This window comes from Amblyraja radiata, chromosome 9 (genome assembly GCF_010909765.2).
Source record: "Amblyraja radiata isolate CabotCenter1 chromosome 9, sAmbRad1.1.pri, whole genome shotgun sequence".
Lineage (NCBI taxonomy): Eukaryota > Metazoa > Chordata > Chondrichthyes > Rajiformes > Rajidae > Amblyraja > Amblyraja radiata.
Genome location: NC_045964.1, coordinates 38253053 through 38271253, shown reverse-complemented (window position 1 = coordinate 38271253; position 18201 = coordinate 38253053). Strand labels below are relative to the sequence as shown.

Below are 18201 nucleotides of genomic sequence, written 5' to 3'. Positions count from 1 at the left end.
TACCCCCCTTCTCTCCCTCTATCCCATCCCCCCACTCTCCCTCCTCACCTCCCCACTTTCCCCTCCCTCCCTACCCCCTCCTCTCCCTCAATCCCCCCCATACTCCCTCCTCACCTCCCCAGGATCTCGATGTAAACCACTACCGGCCCCGTTTTCTCCACCACGTCGGCGATGAAGTTGTACTTTGTGTGGGGACGGGCCGAGCGGCCTGGAGCTGGGGAAGGGTCAAGCGATCTGAAGCAGGGGGAGGGGGAGGGAGAGGCCGAGGCTGCAGGTCCTGCTCCTCTCCCTCCCTGCGGGCCTCGAGCAGCAGCACCCAGGCCCCTTGTCCCCGGCGTGGTGTCTGCCCGCCCCCTGGACCCACCGCAGAACGGATACCAATCCCCCTGCACACGTGCAGGACTGACGGGCCTCCCCCCAACTACGCAGGCGTTCCCCCAATGCAACCAGTTCCCCAACGCAATATTCCACCACTCACCCATAGCCCTCTACTGTGCAGGCGCGGCTCATTTCCCCTCATCCCCCAGCACTCTCTCCCCCTCCTATTCATCCTCCCTCTTCTTTCCCCTCTCCTCCTCCCCTCCCCTCCCCCACTCCCTCCCTCACCTCTCCCTCGCTCTCCTTTCCTCTACCCTCAGTCACTCCCTCCCTCCATAACCCCATGAGGGCAATCAATCGTCCCAACATGGGGGTGGCATGGGAGGGGGGGGGGGAGTGGGGTGCATCTGAGGGGTGGGGAGCATGACGTCGACGTGTGGGGGGAGGTTACGGACAGCATCGGAGGGAAGTTCTGGAATTTCTTTTGTAAATCGCCAATCAATCTTTATCAATGAATAGACTCGACTTTTAACTCGACCCTTCCCCCGCCATACACTGCCCCCCACCCCCCGTCACGCACTCCCCCCCTTGTGCGGCCCAGTTGGACTGAAGATGGTGGTGCGCAGCATTCTCTTTCAAGCTGCTGCTGCCATTACCGTTGGCAACCAACAACGCGATATTCCACTACTCATCAGTTTCCCCAATGCAACCCGTTTCCACCACTCACCAGTTCCCTCAACGCAACTCACTCTCTCTCTCTCCCCCACTCCCTCTCGATGGTGGCGCGCAACATTTTCCTCCAAGCTTCTGCTGCCGTTACCATTGGCAACCTCTCCTTTTAGCTGTTGCTGCCATTACCGTTGGCAACGTCCCAATGTGATGACATTGTCGCACTTGGCAGCTTGTGTAAATGAGAGCCCATTGTGTTTGGTGGACGGTGAGATGGCATTGTGACATCATCACTGGAAGCTGCTGGAAGACTCTCTCTCTCTCTCAGAAGCCTTTTTTGGCTTTTTTTAAACTTTAATCATCAATAACGTGAAATATATCATCAAATCTGAAGGGAACCTGATTATAGCGACGACCAGAAAATTGACCATTTCGGCGGGTCTTAACGGGCCCGCTACGCTGGAAACAATGGTAAGTGCGTAGCAACAGTACGGGTCATGGGTCGTGACCCGACTACCGTGAAACCTCCCTATAGGGGGGTTGCACGTAAGGTCACTGGTCAGAGGGCTTGACGCACGGAGCCGCTCTATCCATCTGGAAGACATCCGACACTTCCGGTATATGTTATTAATGCAAGAAAAGCGTACATTCCTACCTGTTAAGAACCGCTGAAAAAATTGTGGGAGTCGGGGTACGTGTGAGAGACACGTACCCAACTTTAGAATTCCAAACGTGAAGCAAAATGAAGGTAAAGAGAAGCGAGAACTGAAGGGACTACAGCAGCTAAAGTGCTTGGTAAACATTGGCCGTGCAGATATCGTAATTGAAAATATCGGAATTATTGCGTTTGCTCACTGCATTTCATCAAGTAAGGCATTATTTGTGTTTTTTCTTGATTCCTTTGGTATCTAAAATGTCTAAAAATCAATCTGGCTGTAAATTTTTCTTCAGATGCGTTTTCATTTTGTACGTAACAACCCACTTGAGAACAATGGGCGATTTAAAAAAATTACAGCCAGATTTATCACTTCTGAAACTATTTAGATGCCAAAGAAATCAAGAAAAAACACAAATAATGCCAGCTGATTTACATCGGTGAGACCAAGCGTAGGTTGGGCGATCGTTTCGCCGAACACCTCCGCTCAGTCCGCAATAACCTACCTGACCTCCCGGTGGCTCAGCACTTCAACTCTCCCTCCCATTCCCAATCCGACCTCTCTGTCCTGGGTCTCCTACATTGCCAGAGTGAGCAACAGCGGAAATTGGAGGAACAGCACCTCATATTCCGTCTGGGGACCTTGCGTCCTTATGGCATTAACATAGAATTCTCCCAATTTGGCTAGCCCTTGCTGTCTCCTCCCCTTCCTTAACCCTCTAGCTGTCTCCTCCCACCCTCCCATCCGCCCGCCCTCGGGCTCCTCCTCCTCCTCCCCTTTTCCTTCTTTCTTTCCCCCACCCCCCATCAGTCTGAAGAAGGGTTTCGGCCCGAAACGTCGCCTATTTCCTTCGCTCCATAGATGCTGCTGCACCCGCTGAGTTTCCCCAGCAATTTTGTGTACCTACAAATAATGCCTTAGTTGATGAAATGCAGTGAGCAAACGGCCAATGTTCGCTAAGCACTCTGGCTGTTGTTGTCCCTTCAGCTCTCGCTTCTATCTACCGTCTTTTCTCCTCACTTTTGGAATTCTGAAGTAGGCTAAATTTCTCACACGCTTATCCCGATTTCCATAATTATTTGCAGCGCAAAAATTGACATTTTCGGCGGGTTTTAACGGGCCCGCTACGTTGGAAACAATGGTAAGACCTGCAGTTCATCGCGTGTAATCTATTTGGAGTAGCGTAGCAACAGTACGAGTCATGGGTCGTGACCCGACCGCCGTGAAACCTCCCTATACTACACAGTATGAACTTATGTGGACTGTCTTTGGTTGCATTATGGACTTCGTTTTTTTGTAACATTGTGCATTGTACAATGATGTGCATTCTACATTTTACATTATCTTACATTCTACATTTTCTTACATTATTGTTTTATTTTAATTACGTATTATCTGTGCGTACTATGTTTACAGGCCATGTTATGTTGCGTCAAGTAAGAATTTCATTGTAACACTGCCCTGTGTAATATGACAACAGAAGTAAGAATTTATTTGTTCCGATGCGTTTTAATATTTGACAGTGCTACTACAGACGACAATTAAACACTCTTTAGAGACAATGTTATCAGTTACACAATATTCCTGGGTGGAATTCACCTTTCACTTGGTAATTCACATAGTAGAATGGATACATTTCCCTAGTCCTGGTGACAGCCGGTGGGGATCAGTGATCGGAGTGAGCAGAGGGTCAGTGATCTTTATGCTCACTCGGTATGGATACTTACGTTTCTGAGAAGCCCCGGCGACAAGGCGACTCTTCAGCGTCTGCCTCCAGTCCCCAGCCGCCTCCATCAAAGATACTAGAGGAGTATCTTTGGCCTCCATGCCGTGGCCGCGGAACGGACCTCTGTCACCTCATTGGCCGAGCATTTGGTCGCGCTCACCTCTGACCCAAGGTCCCGTGTCCCCGTGTCCCCCCCGCCCCCCGACCCACCAATGCGCTGCCGGCGGGATTGTTGTCGTCACGACGCGCGTTGGAGCTGACAGTTGGCGGTTGCGCGTTGGAGCTGACGGTTGCGCGGTGGAGCTGACAGTTGGCGGTTGCGCGGTGGAGCTGACAGTTGGCGGTTGCGCGGTGGAGCTGACAGTTGGCGGTTGCGCGGTGGAGCTGGCGGTTGCGCGGTGGAGCTGACAGTTGGCGGTTGCGCGGTGGAGCTGACGGCTGACGGTCCGCATCCTCCGTCTAGTACCGTGCTGTGCTGTGCTGTCCTTTGCTGCCCGAATTCCTCCAGCCCTTTATTTTCACTCAGATATTGCGCAATTGCAACCATTCACCTGCGAAATGCAGTGTTTGGGGCCGATCTTTATTACGACATTTTGAGTTTCAAGGGGATATATGTAGGAAGGAACTGCAGAATGCTGGCTTACACCGAAGGTGGACACAAAATGCTGGAGTAACTCAGCAGGTCAGGCAGCATCTCTGGAGAAAAGGAATAGGTGACGTTTCGGGTCGAGACCCTTCTTCAGATATGTTGCCCCGGCGCCTGATGACTGTTCTCCAATGTGCGTTCACCCCTGTGGTCAAAGCCCAGGGTACATCGAAGCTTTTACCACGCTCCCTTGCTCTGTGGTCCTGCACCTCGTGGAGGTTTTTAATGTTAGGCGTGTCCAGACACAACGGTGACAATAAGAGGGATTCGCCGAGTACTCGACAAGAAAGAGTAACTCGCAGGGGTGCAACTAGCACTTTTACTTTATTTACTGCAGGGGCTGCCAGAAAAAGAGCCGAATTGGCAAAAAGCAAACTTGGTAATAAACTGATGGATATTCCAAAGGTAGCGAACACTGCAAAAACGCAAATTCCAATAAACCCTTTGAGTATAGATGAATGGAAGAAACTGAAAGCTGATGCATACAACAAAACTCGTTTTGAAGTAAGAATGATGGAAAAATTGCTGTCCAATCATGCTGATATTGACGTGGCTAAATCACTTTTAGTTTTTGTGACAATGGAAACTGGTACTATTGGATATGAACTACTTTTGAAGTATTTAGCACTGTGTGTCCAAGGGCATCATCTAAACGAGGTGCTTGATGTGTATGCCATTATGAAAACAAAATTTAAAACGATGGATATAGGAGCTAACAGCCTCTTCATCAGTGGTTTTAGCAAGACGGATCGTTGGAAGGAGGCTTTGATATTTTTGGATTCAATTAAAAAAATGATTAACCCATCACCAAGAAATTATGGTGATGTTATTATTTCCGCACTTCAGCACAAAGAAGTAGAAACTGCTTGGAGATTGCTTAACGAGATGGAAAGCAGAAATCTACAACCAAATGAAGAAACATTGCAAGCATTTTTCCATTGTGTTAAATCATCGTGTGATAAGCAGTATGAAAATATGATGATGAATATCCTTTCATACCTGAGAGACAATCAAATATATCCTGGGGAAACTTTATTGTGCAGTATCCAGTCCTGGTTTGAGAGGTAAAAATAATTACTTATGTTCTTTTGGACATCTTGGTTAGGATTTAATGGTAAATCCAAATATCCATTTTAATGCATTGTGCTGTGGGTCAGGTGAAAACTCCCTTGTCGATGTTTTGATTTAGCAAGCCCTTGATTACTGCACAAAAGGATCATTGATCCATTCTGCAATATTTACTATATTATAGTTGCGTTCTAAGATGAATTAGCAACATTTCATGTTATTTGCTTGCTTTTTAATTTGCTTTAAACATGCATTTCACATAACAATATCTAAGCCTAGTTATTACTCTTATCTTGTAATGAAGCCATCTGTTGATTTTACTTTTATTAATTGGACCTGTTGCTTGAGTTGTGCAGGTATGGTGTCACATTTTCCAGTAAATGTATAAAACCGAGAGTCGTTGTAGCATGACTTTCTAAGTTAATTGCTTCATTTGTACTAATCTTTTGTATAACAGCTTCAAAACAATATTGATAAAACTTTTTTTTTTAAGAAGGAACTGCAGATGCTGGAAAATCGAAGGTAGACAAAAGTGCTGGAGAAACTCAGCGGGTGCAGCAGCATCTATGGAGCGAAGGAAATGGGCAATGTTTTGGGCCGAAACCCTTCTTCAGATTGATGTGGGGGGGGGGGGGGAGGGAGAGAAGAAAGGAGAAAGGAAGAGGAGGAGCCTGAGGGCTGAGGGGGAGCTGAGAAGGGGAGGAGACAGCAAGGGCTACTGGAAATTGGAGAATTCAATGTTTATGCCGCCAGGGTGCAGACTGCCCAAGCGGAATATGAGGTGCTGCTCCTCCAATTTCCGGTGGTGCTCACTCTGGCCATGGAGGAGGCCCAGGACAGAGAGGTCGGATTCGGAATGGGAGGGGGAGTTGAAGTGCTGAGCCACCGGGAGATCGGGTTGGTTAATGCAGACCGAGCGGAGGTGTTCGGCGAAACGATCGCCAAGCCTACGCTTGGTCTCACCGATGTGGATCAGCGAACATCTAGAGCAGCGGATGCAATAGATGAGGTTGGAGGGGATGCAGGTGAACTTCTGTTGCACCTGGAACGACTGCTTGGGTGGACTGCTTGCTCTCCTCCCCCCTCGACTCCATTCAAGGAAAATTTATTTCCACATACCTTGACTGCATCCTATCCTGGTTAAATCCCTCCCTACCTATGTTCAAGACACCCCAGACACTCTCCATCGCCTCCGGGCATTCCATTCTATAGGTCCCCATCCCCTCATCTTCACCATGGACGTCCAGTCACTCTACACCTCCATCCCCCACCAGGATGGTCTCAAAGCCCTCCGGTTCTTCCTCGACCGGAGAATCAACCTATACCTGTCCACTGATACTCTCCTCCGCTTAGCGGAGTTGGTCCTTACCCTCAATAACTTCTGCTCCCATTTCCTCCAAATGCAAGGCGTAGCTATGGGCACGCGCATGGGCCCCAGCTATGCCTGCATCTTTGTCGGGTACGTCGAACAATCCTTGTTCGAGGCGTACCAGGGCCCCATCCCCGACCTCTACCTCTGCTACATCGACGATTGCTTTGGTGCTACCTCCTGCACCAACACACAACTGACTGACTTCATCCGCTTCACCACTAACTTCCATCCGGCACTCAAATACACCTGGACCATTTTCGACACTTCCCTACCTTTTCTTGACCTCACTATCTCCATCGCAGGTGTTAGACTTCTGACCGACATCCACTATAAACCAACTGACTCCCAAAGCTATCTAGACTACACTTCTTCCCACCCTGCTTCCTGTAAGGACTCCATCCCCTACTCCCAATTCCTCCGTCCACGCCGCATCTGCTCCCAGGGTGAGGCGTTTCACACCAGGGCATCGGAAATGTCCTCATTCTTCAGGGAACGGGGGGGTTCCCCTCCCCTACTATTGATGAGGCTCTCACCAGGGTCTCTTCCATACCCCATAACACTGCTCTCTCTCCACATCCCCCCACTCATAACAAGGGCAGAGTCCCCCGAGTCCTCACCTTTCACCCCACTAGCCGTCACATACAACAAATAGTCCTCCGTCATTTTCGCCACCTCCAACGTGACCCCACCACTCGCCACATCTTCCCATCTCCCCCCGTCTGCTTTCTGCAAAGACCGCTCCCTCCATAACTCCCTGGTCAATTCTTCCCTTCCCTCCCGCACCACCCCCTCCCCGGGTACTTTCCCTTGCAACCGCAAGAGATGCTCCACTTGTAGCTTTACCTCCCCCCTCGACTCCATTCAAGGACCCAAGCAGTGGGTTAAAGGAAGTTGCTACCAATTTGGCAACTTTTAATCAGTGGAGGGGGACGTGGCCTTTCATTTTGCCGATTTATTTTCGGCAAAATGAACTCAAGCAGTTACACCTGCATCTCCTCCAACCTCATCTATTGCATCCGCTGCTCTAGATGTCAGCTGATCTACATCGGTCTGACCAAGCGTAGGCTTGGCGATCGTTTCGCCGAACACCTCTGCTCGGTCCGCATTAACCAATCTGATCTCCCGATGGCTCAGCACTTCAACTCCCCCTCCCATTCCGAATCCGACCTCTCTGTCCTGGGCCTCCTCCATGGCCAGAGTGAGCACCACTGGAAATTGGAGGAGCAGCACCTCATGCACCCTAGCGGCATAAACATTGAATTCTCCAATTTCCGGTAGCACTTGCGGTCTCCTCCCCTTCTCAGCTCTCCCTCAGCCCTCGGGCTCCTCCTCCTCCTCTTCCTTTCTCCTTTCTTCCCCCCCCCCCCCCACCCTACATCAATCTGAAGAAGGGTTTTGGCCCGAAACGTTGCCTATTTCCTTCGCTCCATAGATGCTACTGCACCCATTGATAAAACTTTACTGTACATATGTTCATCAGACGTGGAGAGGTCTAAATTCACTTAATAATTGATGTCATGCGATTGCAAAGATGTTGAAATTGGAAGTTGACCATGCTTAAAATTATGGATATTTGTTTATGCATTCATAGTGATCATCACAAAATTTCTTGCCATAATAAAATCCTTGCACGGTCTCTTCATTTGATGGGCCAAAATAACACAGAGCTCGTATATTTTCTGGCCATCTACATTGTTAGTTGTCATCTTAATGCACCCTGTACAAGTCACTGGAATTTGAGGGTAAGGTAAAATATTGTGAAGAAATAACTTTTACGATTCTTATATTAACAAATGTTTTAAAGTTTGTTTTAATTTATTATTACTATTTTATTTATCACAATATTTCAATTTCAGCCTCCCAGGTAAGGTGTGGGAAGGACACAAAACAACTATTGAATACAGGTATGAACATTTTATGATGGGAAGTATTTAAATAGTATAGTATAGTATAGTATAGTATATCTTTATTGTCATTTTCCTGAGTATTCACATACCCAGAGGAAACAAAAAAACGTTGCTCAACCAGTGTCCATTCAGTGTGCAGTAAAAAATAAATAGAAATAAAATTACATATATCATGAACAAATTAAACATACTCTCTACTAAACATCAACAGGCGTTCCGATCATTAACATGTATGATTTATATTTAATCAGTTTAATTGCTAAAGCTGTGAATTTATTTATTCTCTTAAAATTAAATTAAAAAGTAAACTACTACCTTATTTACAATGGATTACAACTACATGGAGCAGACTGTGAAGCAGAGGCAGCGGGAAAATCAAGAGGCGTTGGAATATGATTCTATAATAAACCAGGTCTGGTGCAGCGACATAACGGAATTGTCTAACCTCTGTTCCCCCAATCTAGAATCCTTCTTTATAAACTGCAAACCCTTTTATTCTCCGAGGGAATTTACCTCTTTTATTCTCGCTGGAGTTTACATCCTCCAGCGCGGCCTGCGGACTTTGGAGCCGCGGACTCCGGTAGGAGGTGGCCGACTCTGATGTCCAGGCCGCTGAGGAGGTCACCCAGCCCCGACGTCGGACTTACATCACCCCGGCGAGCGGGCCTGAACATCGGGCCGCCCGTAGCGGCGACTACGGAGGGCTCGGGGAGGCCCCGACCACGGGTGAACATTGGGGAACATTATTAGAGGAAGGGGACTGACTTTGGTGCCTTCTCTCACAATGAGAAACTTTGATTCTGCTGTGTGGGGATGTTTTATGTTGAATTCTATCAACTCTATGTTGTGTTCTTTACTTTTACTGTATGGTGATTACATTTCACTGTGCCAACTGGCACATGTGACAAATAAATGTATCTTGTATCTTGTCTGCATATGTGAGGCGCAAACGCAACTCGTTGACCAGGTAATGAGGGTAGAGAGTGACTTCCCGTACTCCATGGTCATTGTTTTGGAGGACTTTAACATGGCTAACCTCAGCCGAGACCTTCCAAAGTACAGACTTCATGTTACCTGCCACACCAGAGAGGAGAGAACACTCGATCACTGTCAGACTTCAATCAAGAACGCATATCGCTCTGTTTCCCGGGCGGCTCTGGGTCCCTCTGATCATTGTTTTGTTCACCTTATTCTGACCTACAGGTAGAAACTAAAATCTGCTAAGCCTGTGGTCAATGAAAAGGTGGACAAGCAGGATTGAAAACCTATAGTCCTGCTTTGACTGGACTGAATGGAATGTGTTCAGGGAAGCCACCACAAGCCTCGATGAGTATACAGATACTGTGACATCATATGTCAGCTATTGTGAGGACAGTTGTATTCCCACTAGGACCCGGATCTGGTTCAACAATGACAAGCCCTGGTTCACAGCAGAACTCAGACAGCCCCGCCAGTCTAAAGATGAAGCCTACAGGGGGATGCAGACCTCTACAGGCAGGCGAAGTACAAGCTGAGAAGAGGAATCAGAGCTTCCAAGGAAAGGTACTCTGAGAAGTTGAGGAGCAAGTTCTCAGCTAGTGACCCTTCTTCAGTTTGGAAGGGCTTGCAAGAAATCACCAGCTACAAGAGGAAAGCTCCCCGCTCCTTGGACAGCTGACCAGTTTGCAAAGACTGGACCTTTCCCCACCCACTCCTCCACAACCACCACTTCACACCTACTCACAGCCTGACTCCAGTCTGCAAAGACTGAGCCCTTGTCCACTACCCACCCCCTCCTTGCTGTCTAACATCAGTCTGGCCACTTCTCCATCACTAACAATAGAAATTGAGGAGATGGAGAGGCTATTCAGAAGACAGAAAAGCCAGAAATCCCCAGGACTGGACAATGTTTCCCCCTCTACCCTCGGGCTCTGTGCCAATTGAGTGGCGGTGCAGGCTCCAAGGGCCGAATGGCCTACTCCTGCACCTATTGTCTAGCGAACAACTGACATTTTCAACCAGTCCCTGCAAACCTGTAATGTCCCTGCCTGCTTCAAAGTCTCCACTATTGTCCATGTTCCCAAAAATACAAGGATTACTGGTCTTAATGACTACAGGCCTGTCGCACTGACTTCTGTAGTCATGAAGACCCTTGAAAGACTTGTGCTGGCCAAGCTGAAAAATATCACAAAACCTCTGCAGTTTGCATACCGGGCCAATAGATCGGTGGATAACACTTCATCCTCCATCATCTGGACCGCCAGGATTTTGTTTGTTGATTTTAGCTCTGCATTCAACACCATTGTGCCAGAGCTACTACACTCTAAACTCTCCAAGTTGACTGTACCTGAACCTCTCTGTCAGTGGATCACCAACTTCCTGACAGACAAGAAGCAGCATGTGAGGCTGGGAAAGCACCTCAGACCAACAGACCCTCAGCATAGGAGCACCGCAAGGCTGCATACTCTACACCAACGACTGCACCTACACAGACTCCTCTGTCAAGCTTCTCAAATTTGCGGCTGACACAACCTTGATTGGGCTGTTCCAGGATAGGGAGGAATCTGCCTACAGACAGGAAGTGACACACCTGGCATCCTAGTGTCTTCGTAACAACCTGGAGCTCAATGGTCTTAAGACAGTAGAATTGATAGTGGACTTTAGGAGAGCTCCCTCTCCCCCCACTCACCAAAAACATCACCACAGTCACATATGTGGAGTATTTTAAGTTCCTTGGAAGCAAAGACCTGAAATGGAGGGCCACGATCGACTCCACAGTCAAAAAGGCCCAACAGAGGATGTATTTCCGGCGGCACCTGAGGAAACACAATCTACCACAGGCAATGATGGTCCAATTCTATACTGCCATCGTAGAGTCTGTCCTCACCTACTCCATCATGGTCTGGTTTGGCTCAGCCACCAAGCACGACATCCGGAGGCTGCAACGAATTGTCCGATCAGCTGAGAAGGTTGTTGGCTGCAACCTTCCCCCCATTGACGAACTGTACACTGCAAGGGCCAGGAAGCGAGTGGGTAAGATCATCTCTGACCCCTCTCACCCTGGCCACAAACTCTTTGAAGCACTTCTCTCTGGAAGGCGACTCCGGACTGTCAAAGCCGCAACAGCAAGCCACAGCAAGACTTTCCATTCGTAGTAGCTCTACTCAATAACCAAAAGTCTTAGCCTCATTTTGCTCTACTATTTTATTTCATATAAAATACCAGGGTGGGGTGCGGGAGGAGGTGGAGCCGCCGTGGTCGCTGCTGCTGTGCGAGGCCCGTCATTCACTCCGACCCTCCGTCACCCAGCACTACAGCTGTCGCCGCCGCCAACCAAAGCGAGGGCCTGCGGCGGGGGAAGGGGCGAGGGACTGGGGTGGCCCTGGCCGGAGCGGCGCCTGGTGTCGGGTCACAGCCACTGCCAGGACTGTTCAGAGTCAGTCGTTCCTGCTTCCCGCCGGGAGTGTGAGAACGATCTCCCCGGTCCATCGGCGGCGAGGCTCCGACGGGCGGACAGACACCGCAGCCCCCCCCCTCCGGGCACGGAGAAACGGGCACTCCTTTTTTTCCCCCCAAATCATCCCGCTGTTGGATTGGACCCTTCGCGGGTAGTTTAACACCCCTGATATAAAACAAACAGATCCCCCCTCGCCGCAACGCAATATTTCACGGCCCCACTCACCCAAACCAGGCCCGGGGCGTCAAGGTGATGCAGTGAAATTGGCGGTGATCTGATCCCGCCCACTGCGCGCGTGCGCAGAGAGACGGCGTCATTTTACATTGCTACCACGTCACCAGCTTCCCCCAACTGCGCAGGGGCGGATGGTCACAAATTTTCTTTTCCAAATTATCCTGCTGATTGTGCTCCAATTTTTAATTTTTTTTCTCGGGATTTGTTTTTATTCTGGGAAAAAGGGGGGGTGGGTGCGACCATACCCAACGCAACCCCCCCTTCGGACGGCCATGCATCCCATGCAAGAATATTAATGTGCATGTTGAAAGGGTAGTCTAATCTCCAGATCAAACTCTGCAGGTCATTAAAAATGTGTATGCAATGGAAAATTACCAATAAAAGTCTTGTGGGATTTTATTTCCTGTTCGGTGGTGTTTGCCAACATTGGGCAAATGATTTGGTATGGCATGTCATCTTATAAATATCTATGCCGTATCAATATCTTGCATAATTAAAAAACGGAATTCTCCCATAAAATATAGTGAAAACAACAGTTTAGTGTAATGATTGTAAATGATGGGCTTTGACAATAAAGTTTTAGAATCACATCCCTATGTAAAACTAATGAAATTGAAACTTTTTGTTACAGTGGGGAATGCCACAAATGCAACACATTGCTAGAATCCATTCAGCTAAGTGATGAAGAGTACAATATATTAAGAGATTGTGTGATGAATGATGTTATACAAGGGAGAGATGTTTTTAAGAAGACGACTCCTGAGGTAAGCAAATTGTATAAAAATGCTAAAAGACTGTCTTTTACCCCAGGCATACACTTAGTTGTCGAGAAACTTTGTTTTGATTGTTGCTGGAAGTCAAATGCAGTCAAATTGCTCAAACCTATTATTAAATACATTGAAATTCAAACAAATCGAAAAAAATGTTGAATTAACTTTGTTAAGACTAATTCCCTTGCAATTGTTTTTCTCCATTGAAAGAATGGCGAATTGCAGGATGATGAATTGCCATAACTTTGAAATCCCTCATTGGGGATTCTATCAGGAATTGAACTAGAGTGCAGTGGTGAATATCCAAAGGAAATGCTCTAAGCATTTTTTGCCTTTCTGAGTTTACACATGCATGTGGGAAAATTTGGAATTTCCTTTAATTCACAATAGACAATAGGTGCAGGAGTAGGCCATTCGGCCCTTCGAGCCAGCACCGCCATTCAATGTGATCATGACTGATCATCCCCAATCAGTACCCGTTCCTGCCTTCTCCCCATATACCCTGACTCCACTATCTTTAAGAGCCCTATTTAGCTCTCTCTTGAAAGTATTCAGAGAACCGGCCTCCACCGCCCTCTGAGGGAGAGAATTCCGCAGACTCACAACGCTCTGTGTGAAAAAGTGTTTCCTCATCTCCATTCTAAATGGCTTACCCCTTATTCTTAAACTGTTACCCCTGGTTCTGGACTCCCCCAACATCGGGAACATGTTTCCTGCCTCTAGCATGTCCAAACCCTTTGTGATCTTATATGTTTCAATAAGATCACCTCTCATCCTTCTAAATTCCAGAGTATACAAGCCCAGCCGCTCCATTCTATCAGCATATGACAGTCCCGCCATCCCGGGAATTAACCCTGTGAACCTACGCTGCACTCCCTCAATAGCAATAATGTTCTTCCCTAAATTTGGAGACCAAAACTGCACACAATTCTCCAGGTGTGATCTCACATGGGAAAGGCCAAGATTTCCCCACTGAATGGTATGCAAGAACATAGGTTTCGATATTCTGTTGCATATTATTGATGTATCAATTGAAGAGCGACTACCAATGCTTGCTCACGTTCCTTCATTTGCTTTTTGTTGTGATTCAAGCTCTTGCCAGGTTAGAAAATGTGATAGGCACCACCAAATTCTCAAACTGCAAAATCACCACAAAACAGTTAAATCATTTGGTCATGTAGTGAAACAACAGATGCCATTCATATTGTGGGTGTAAAACCATTATCTAGATGAAATGGAATTGAAATACAGCGTAATGGAAGGAATCGAGGGATGCACCAATACAATATACAGATGATACCTCATCATTGACTCCACACCAGTGGTCCCTGGTTTTGATTCCCTCCCCTCCCATAGACTTGTTTTGGCTAATTATGGTGAATGACTCTTAACTGTCAGAGACACCTAACCACTGAATATAATGCATACTTGGCAATTATGACCTTTTGTGGCAACCATTTCATTTTCTGGTTTGAGAGACCATTGGATAGATTGACAAACTGGACTTCAGAGTGTTTAAGAAGGAACTGCAGATGCTGGAAAATCGAAGGTACACAAAATGCTGGGGAAACTCAGCAGGTGCAGCAGCATCTATGGAGCGAAGGAGATAGGCAACGTTTCAGGCCAAAACCCTTCTTCTGACTGATGGGGGGGGGGGGGGGGGGGGGGGGGGGGGGGGAGGATGGGAGAAGAAAGGAAAAAGGAGGAGGAGGAGCCCGAGGGCTGAGGTAGGAAGGGGAGGAGACAGCAAGGGTTAACAGAATTGTGAGAATTAAATGTTCATGCCACCAGGATGCAGACTCCCCAGTGCTGTTCCTTCAATTTCCGGTATCAGGTTCTACATGTCACAAGAGACACCACAGACAAAAATTAAATGTTCATAGCATTGTAATATAAAATATACTGTTTCCTTGAACTCATGCAAGTTTGTTTTTAACATTTGAGTTTTACCTAAACTGGAAACTTTAGAGCACCACTTACCTTCTTGACTTTAGACTGAAGGTGGCGCTTTTGTCAAAGGAGCTTTACAAGTAATGTTAAATAAAGCACCAAATACTGGAATAACTTAGTGGGTCAGTTAGGCAGCATCTGTGGAGGGAATGACGTTATGGGTGAGAACCCTTCAGACTGATTATAGTAAGAAGGAGAAAGCTGGAAAAAAAGAGGGGACAGGACAAAGCCAGGCAAGTGAAAGTGTAGCCATTTGGGAGTGTGGGGGTGGAAGTAGGGTCAGAAGGAGTGGGATGACCTGGGTGAAGGGGCACAGGAAAAGAGGGGGTGGTGTTACCAGAAATTGGAGAACTAATTGTTCTCCGAAGAAAGAATACAAGGTGCTGTTGACAAGGTTAATATTGTTCGATTTCAGGTAAGAGAAAGTTGAACAAATGTTGAATAAGTTGAACAAATATGCTTATGTAGAAACAAAGAACTGCAGATGCTGGTTTATACCAAAGATAGACACAGCACTGCAGTAACTCAGCAGGTCAGGCAGCATCTCTGGAGAAAAAAGGATGGGTGACGTTTCAGGTTGGGAACCATCTTCAGACTGGAGTCCGTAGATTTTGCTGAACACTTGTGCTCAGTCTGCCTTGGCCTATGCGATCTACTGGTTGCCAAACACTTTAACTCCCTTTCCCATTCCCAAACTGCTGACCTTTCTGTCCTGGGCCGCCTCCACTGTCAGAGTGAGGACATATGCAAATTGGAGGAACAGCTCCTCATATTTTGCTTTGGTAGTGGTATGAATGGCGATTTCTCTAAATTCAAGTAACCCCTGCATTTCCTCTCTTCCCTCCCCCTTTTTAGTCTAAAGAAGGGTTCCGACCCAAAACATCACATCCTTCTCCACCAAAGATGCTGCCTGGCCCACTGAGTTATTCTAACACTTTGTGACTATATCATTGAAAATGTCCCCGACTTCCCACATCCTGCAGGAAGTGCATACAACTGACCTAACTACCATCTGTACTGCAAAGGGAAAGTTACAAATGAAAAGGAAAAAACAGACTGCACCTTATCCCATCATTACCCTCTGCATCAAAGCCTCTCCAACCACAGCCCAACACTTGCCTGCCTCGCGGCCAAAGCCCGGCACTTGCCTGCCCCTCGAACCAGAGCCTGGTACTTGCCTGCCCCTCGAACCAGAGCCTGGTACTTGCCTGCTCCCATTACAACCACTTCACTTGTATCTACCTTTCTTTTATACACTCACCAGGAGCAGTCACTCCAGGATGCTAACTGCTTTGAGTTTCTCCAATTGAAGCTCACCTCACCTCATTAACTGTGGGGCTTCATTAATTGTCTGGCATTTTTTAAAGTCCTGCTCCTCTAATCAGCTTCTCCAGTTATTGCTCATTTTTAATTGCCAATGGATTGTTAGGCTGCAGAGGGTAGTTTAGAGTCAACAACGTGATAGTTATTGGGCTATATTTAGGCCATTCAGGGTGAGAATGAAAGATTAACTTTTTTGAAGAACATTGAGGTACTACATAGCTATATAACAGACTAGTAGATTTTATTCTTAAAATTTCAGATCAAACCTCTAAACTTCAATGAGGTGCAATACCATGATTGGTGTCTCTGGTGTTTTAGTTTATTGCTACCTGTATCGAGGTGTAGTGAAAGGCTTTTTTGTTGTGTGCTATCAAGTCAGTGGAAAAACTACACATGATTACAATCAAGCCATTCAGTGTACAGATAAAGGATAAGGGGAATAAAGTTTAGTGCATGATAAAGTCCAGTAAAGTCTCATTAAAGATAGTCCGAGGGTTCCAATGAGGTAGATGGCAGGTCAGCACTGCTCTCTAGTTGGTGATAGGATGGTTCCGTTGCCTGATAACAGCTGGAAAGAAACTATCCCTGAATCTGGAGGTATGTGTTTTCCCACTTCTATTCTTCTTGCCTGATGAGAGTGTGCGGAAAAGGGAGTGCCCAGGGTGAGAATCATCCTTGATTAATCTGGTGCCTTGCCAAGTAACGTTAAATATAAATGGAGTATATGGGAGTGAGGTTGGGTTGTGTGACTCTTACACTCAAAATTGTGCTGGTGAAGTTGACGATGTCACTTAATCAGAATATTTTTAACATGCTATGCACAAATTAACATCTCTGATAGAGAATTCATTTTACTGTATGAAAGTTAATCTATGATACATAATTCAGAGTGAAGAAGAATCCCGATGTGACACATTGTCCCTTTTCCCCCACAAATGTTGCCTGACCTACTGTGGTCTTCCAGGATTTGTTTTTGCTCAAGATTACAGCAAAAATTTGTACGTTTGCCAATAAATTATTCCACAGGTTTTTGTAGTCTAAATATAATACAGTTTTATAATCTATTTGCAAAATGTATGTTTTCGATTTTTGTTTAGGAATTGCAACATTTTCAGTCCTTTGTGAAGAATCGTCTCCCTTTTGATGTTGTAATTGATGGATTAAATGTAGCCAACATCTCAGCTAAGGGTACGCAATCTAGAATTGTAAGTATTCAATAAAGAATATTTAACAATATCCTTTATTTGGTTAAACCATTGGTTTATCAAGTCATGATTGCAGGCTGATGTAAATGTTTGTATTATATTGCTGAAGGGCCTGTCCTACTTTCACGACCTAATTCACAACCTTTTTTACTCGTGGACATTTTTCACCATGATAAAAAAAAGCCCCGACCTACTTAATCCCACGAGTACCTACGACTAGCTTCACGACCTGCTACGACCAACCTACGACCTCCCACGACCTCGTGACGCCCAAGCTGCGAGTATGAGTCAAGGGCAAACTCGGCAGAGGTCGTGAATTAGGCCGTGAAAGTGGGACAGGCCCTTAAGGCATTTTTTTATACATTCAATCCAGCTCAAATTAAGACCAACGATATGAATTCATATATTTAAATGGTTAAATGGTGGCATAGTGCACTGCACAAAAGAAATATCAACAGAAATATATATGTTTTCAGCCAGGAGATTTGTAGCGACTCTTCAGTGTCCTCCATTATGTGCTTGTGCATTAAAATGCAGAATGCAGATATGAGCTAGAAATTCTATGCTTGTAGGCTTACTGTCTCACACTGAGTTGGTTTAGGCAGTTGGAACAGGCAGCACAAAACACAAGTTATAGGAGCAGAATTAGGCCATTTGGCCCATCAAGTCTACTGCCATTCAATCATGGCTGATCTATCCTTCCCTCTCATCTGCATCCTCCTGCCTTCTCACCATTACCCCTGTCACCCTCCCTTACTAATCAAGAATCTGTCAATTTGCCCCTTAAAAATACCCAATGACAGCCATGTGTGGCAATGATTTCCACAGATTCACCACCCTCTGACTAAAGAAATTCTTCCTCATCTCATTTCGAAAGGTAAATCCTTTTACTCTGAGGCTATGGCGTCTGGCCTCTGGACT

General features: G+C 46.6%; 2 protein-coding genes across 3 annotated transcripts in view; one reads left to right on the top strand and one right to left on the bottom strand.

The window, feature by feature from the left end:
- Nucleotides 1-3559, bottom strand: part of ppp2r3c (protein phosphatase 2 regulatory subunit B''gamma) — a 51032-nt gene extending 47473 nt beyond the window's left edge. The window contains exon 1 of the mRNA XM_033026443.1: nt 3371-3559. Within this exon, the coding sequence (XP_032882334.1) occupies nt 3371-3470 (100 nt within the window). The 5' untranslated portion in view covers nt 3471-3559. The remainder of the gene's footprint in view (nt 1-3370) is intronic.
- A 175-nt stretch (nt 3560-3734) lies between these two features.
- Nucleotides 3735-18201, top strand: part of LOC116976995 (protein only RNase P catalytic subunit) — a 49212-nt gene continuing 34745 nt past the window's right edge. Inside the window, exons 1-4 of one of the 2 annotated variants that reach the window (XM_033027154.1) lie at nt 3735-5079; nt 8312-8359; nt 12664-12796; nt 17173-17280. In XM_033027154.1, the coding sequence (XP_032883045.1) occupies nt 4115-5079; nt 8312-8359; nt 12664-12796; nt 17173-17280 (1254 nt within the window). In that variant the 5' untranslated portion in view covers nt 3735-4114. The remainder of the gene's footprint in view (nt 5080-8311; nt 8360-12663; nt 12797-17172; nt 17281-18201) is intronic. The other variant, XM_033027153.1, reaches the window with a different exon arrangement.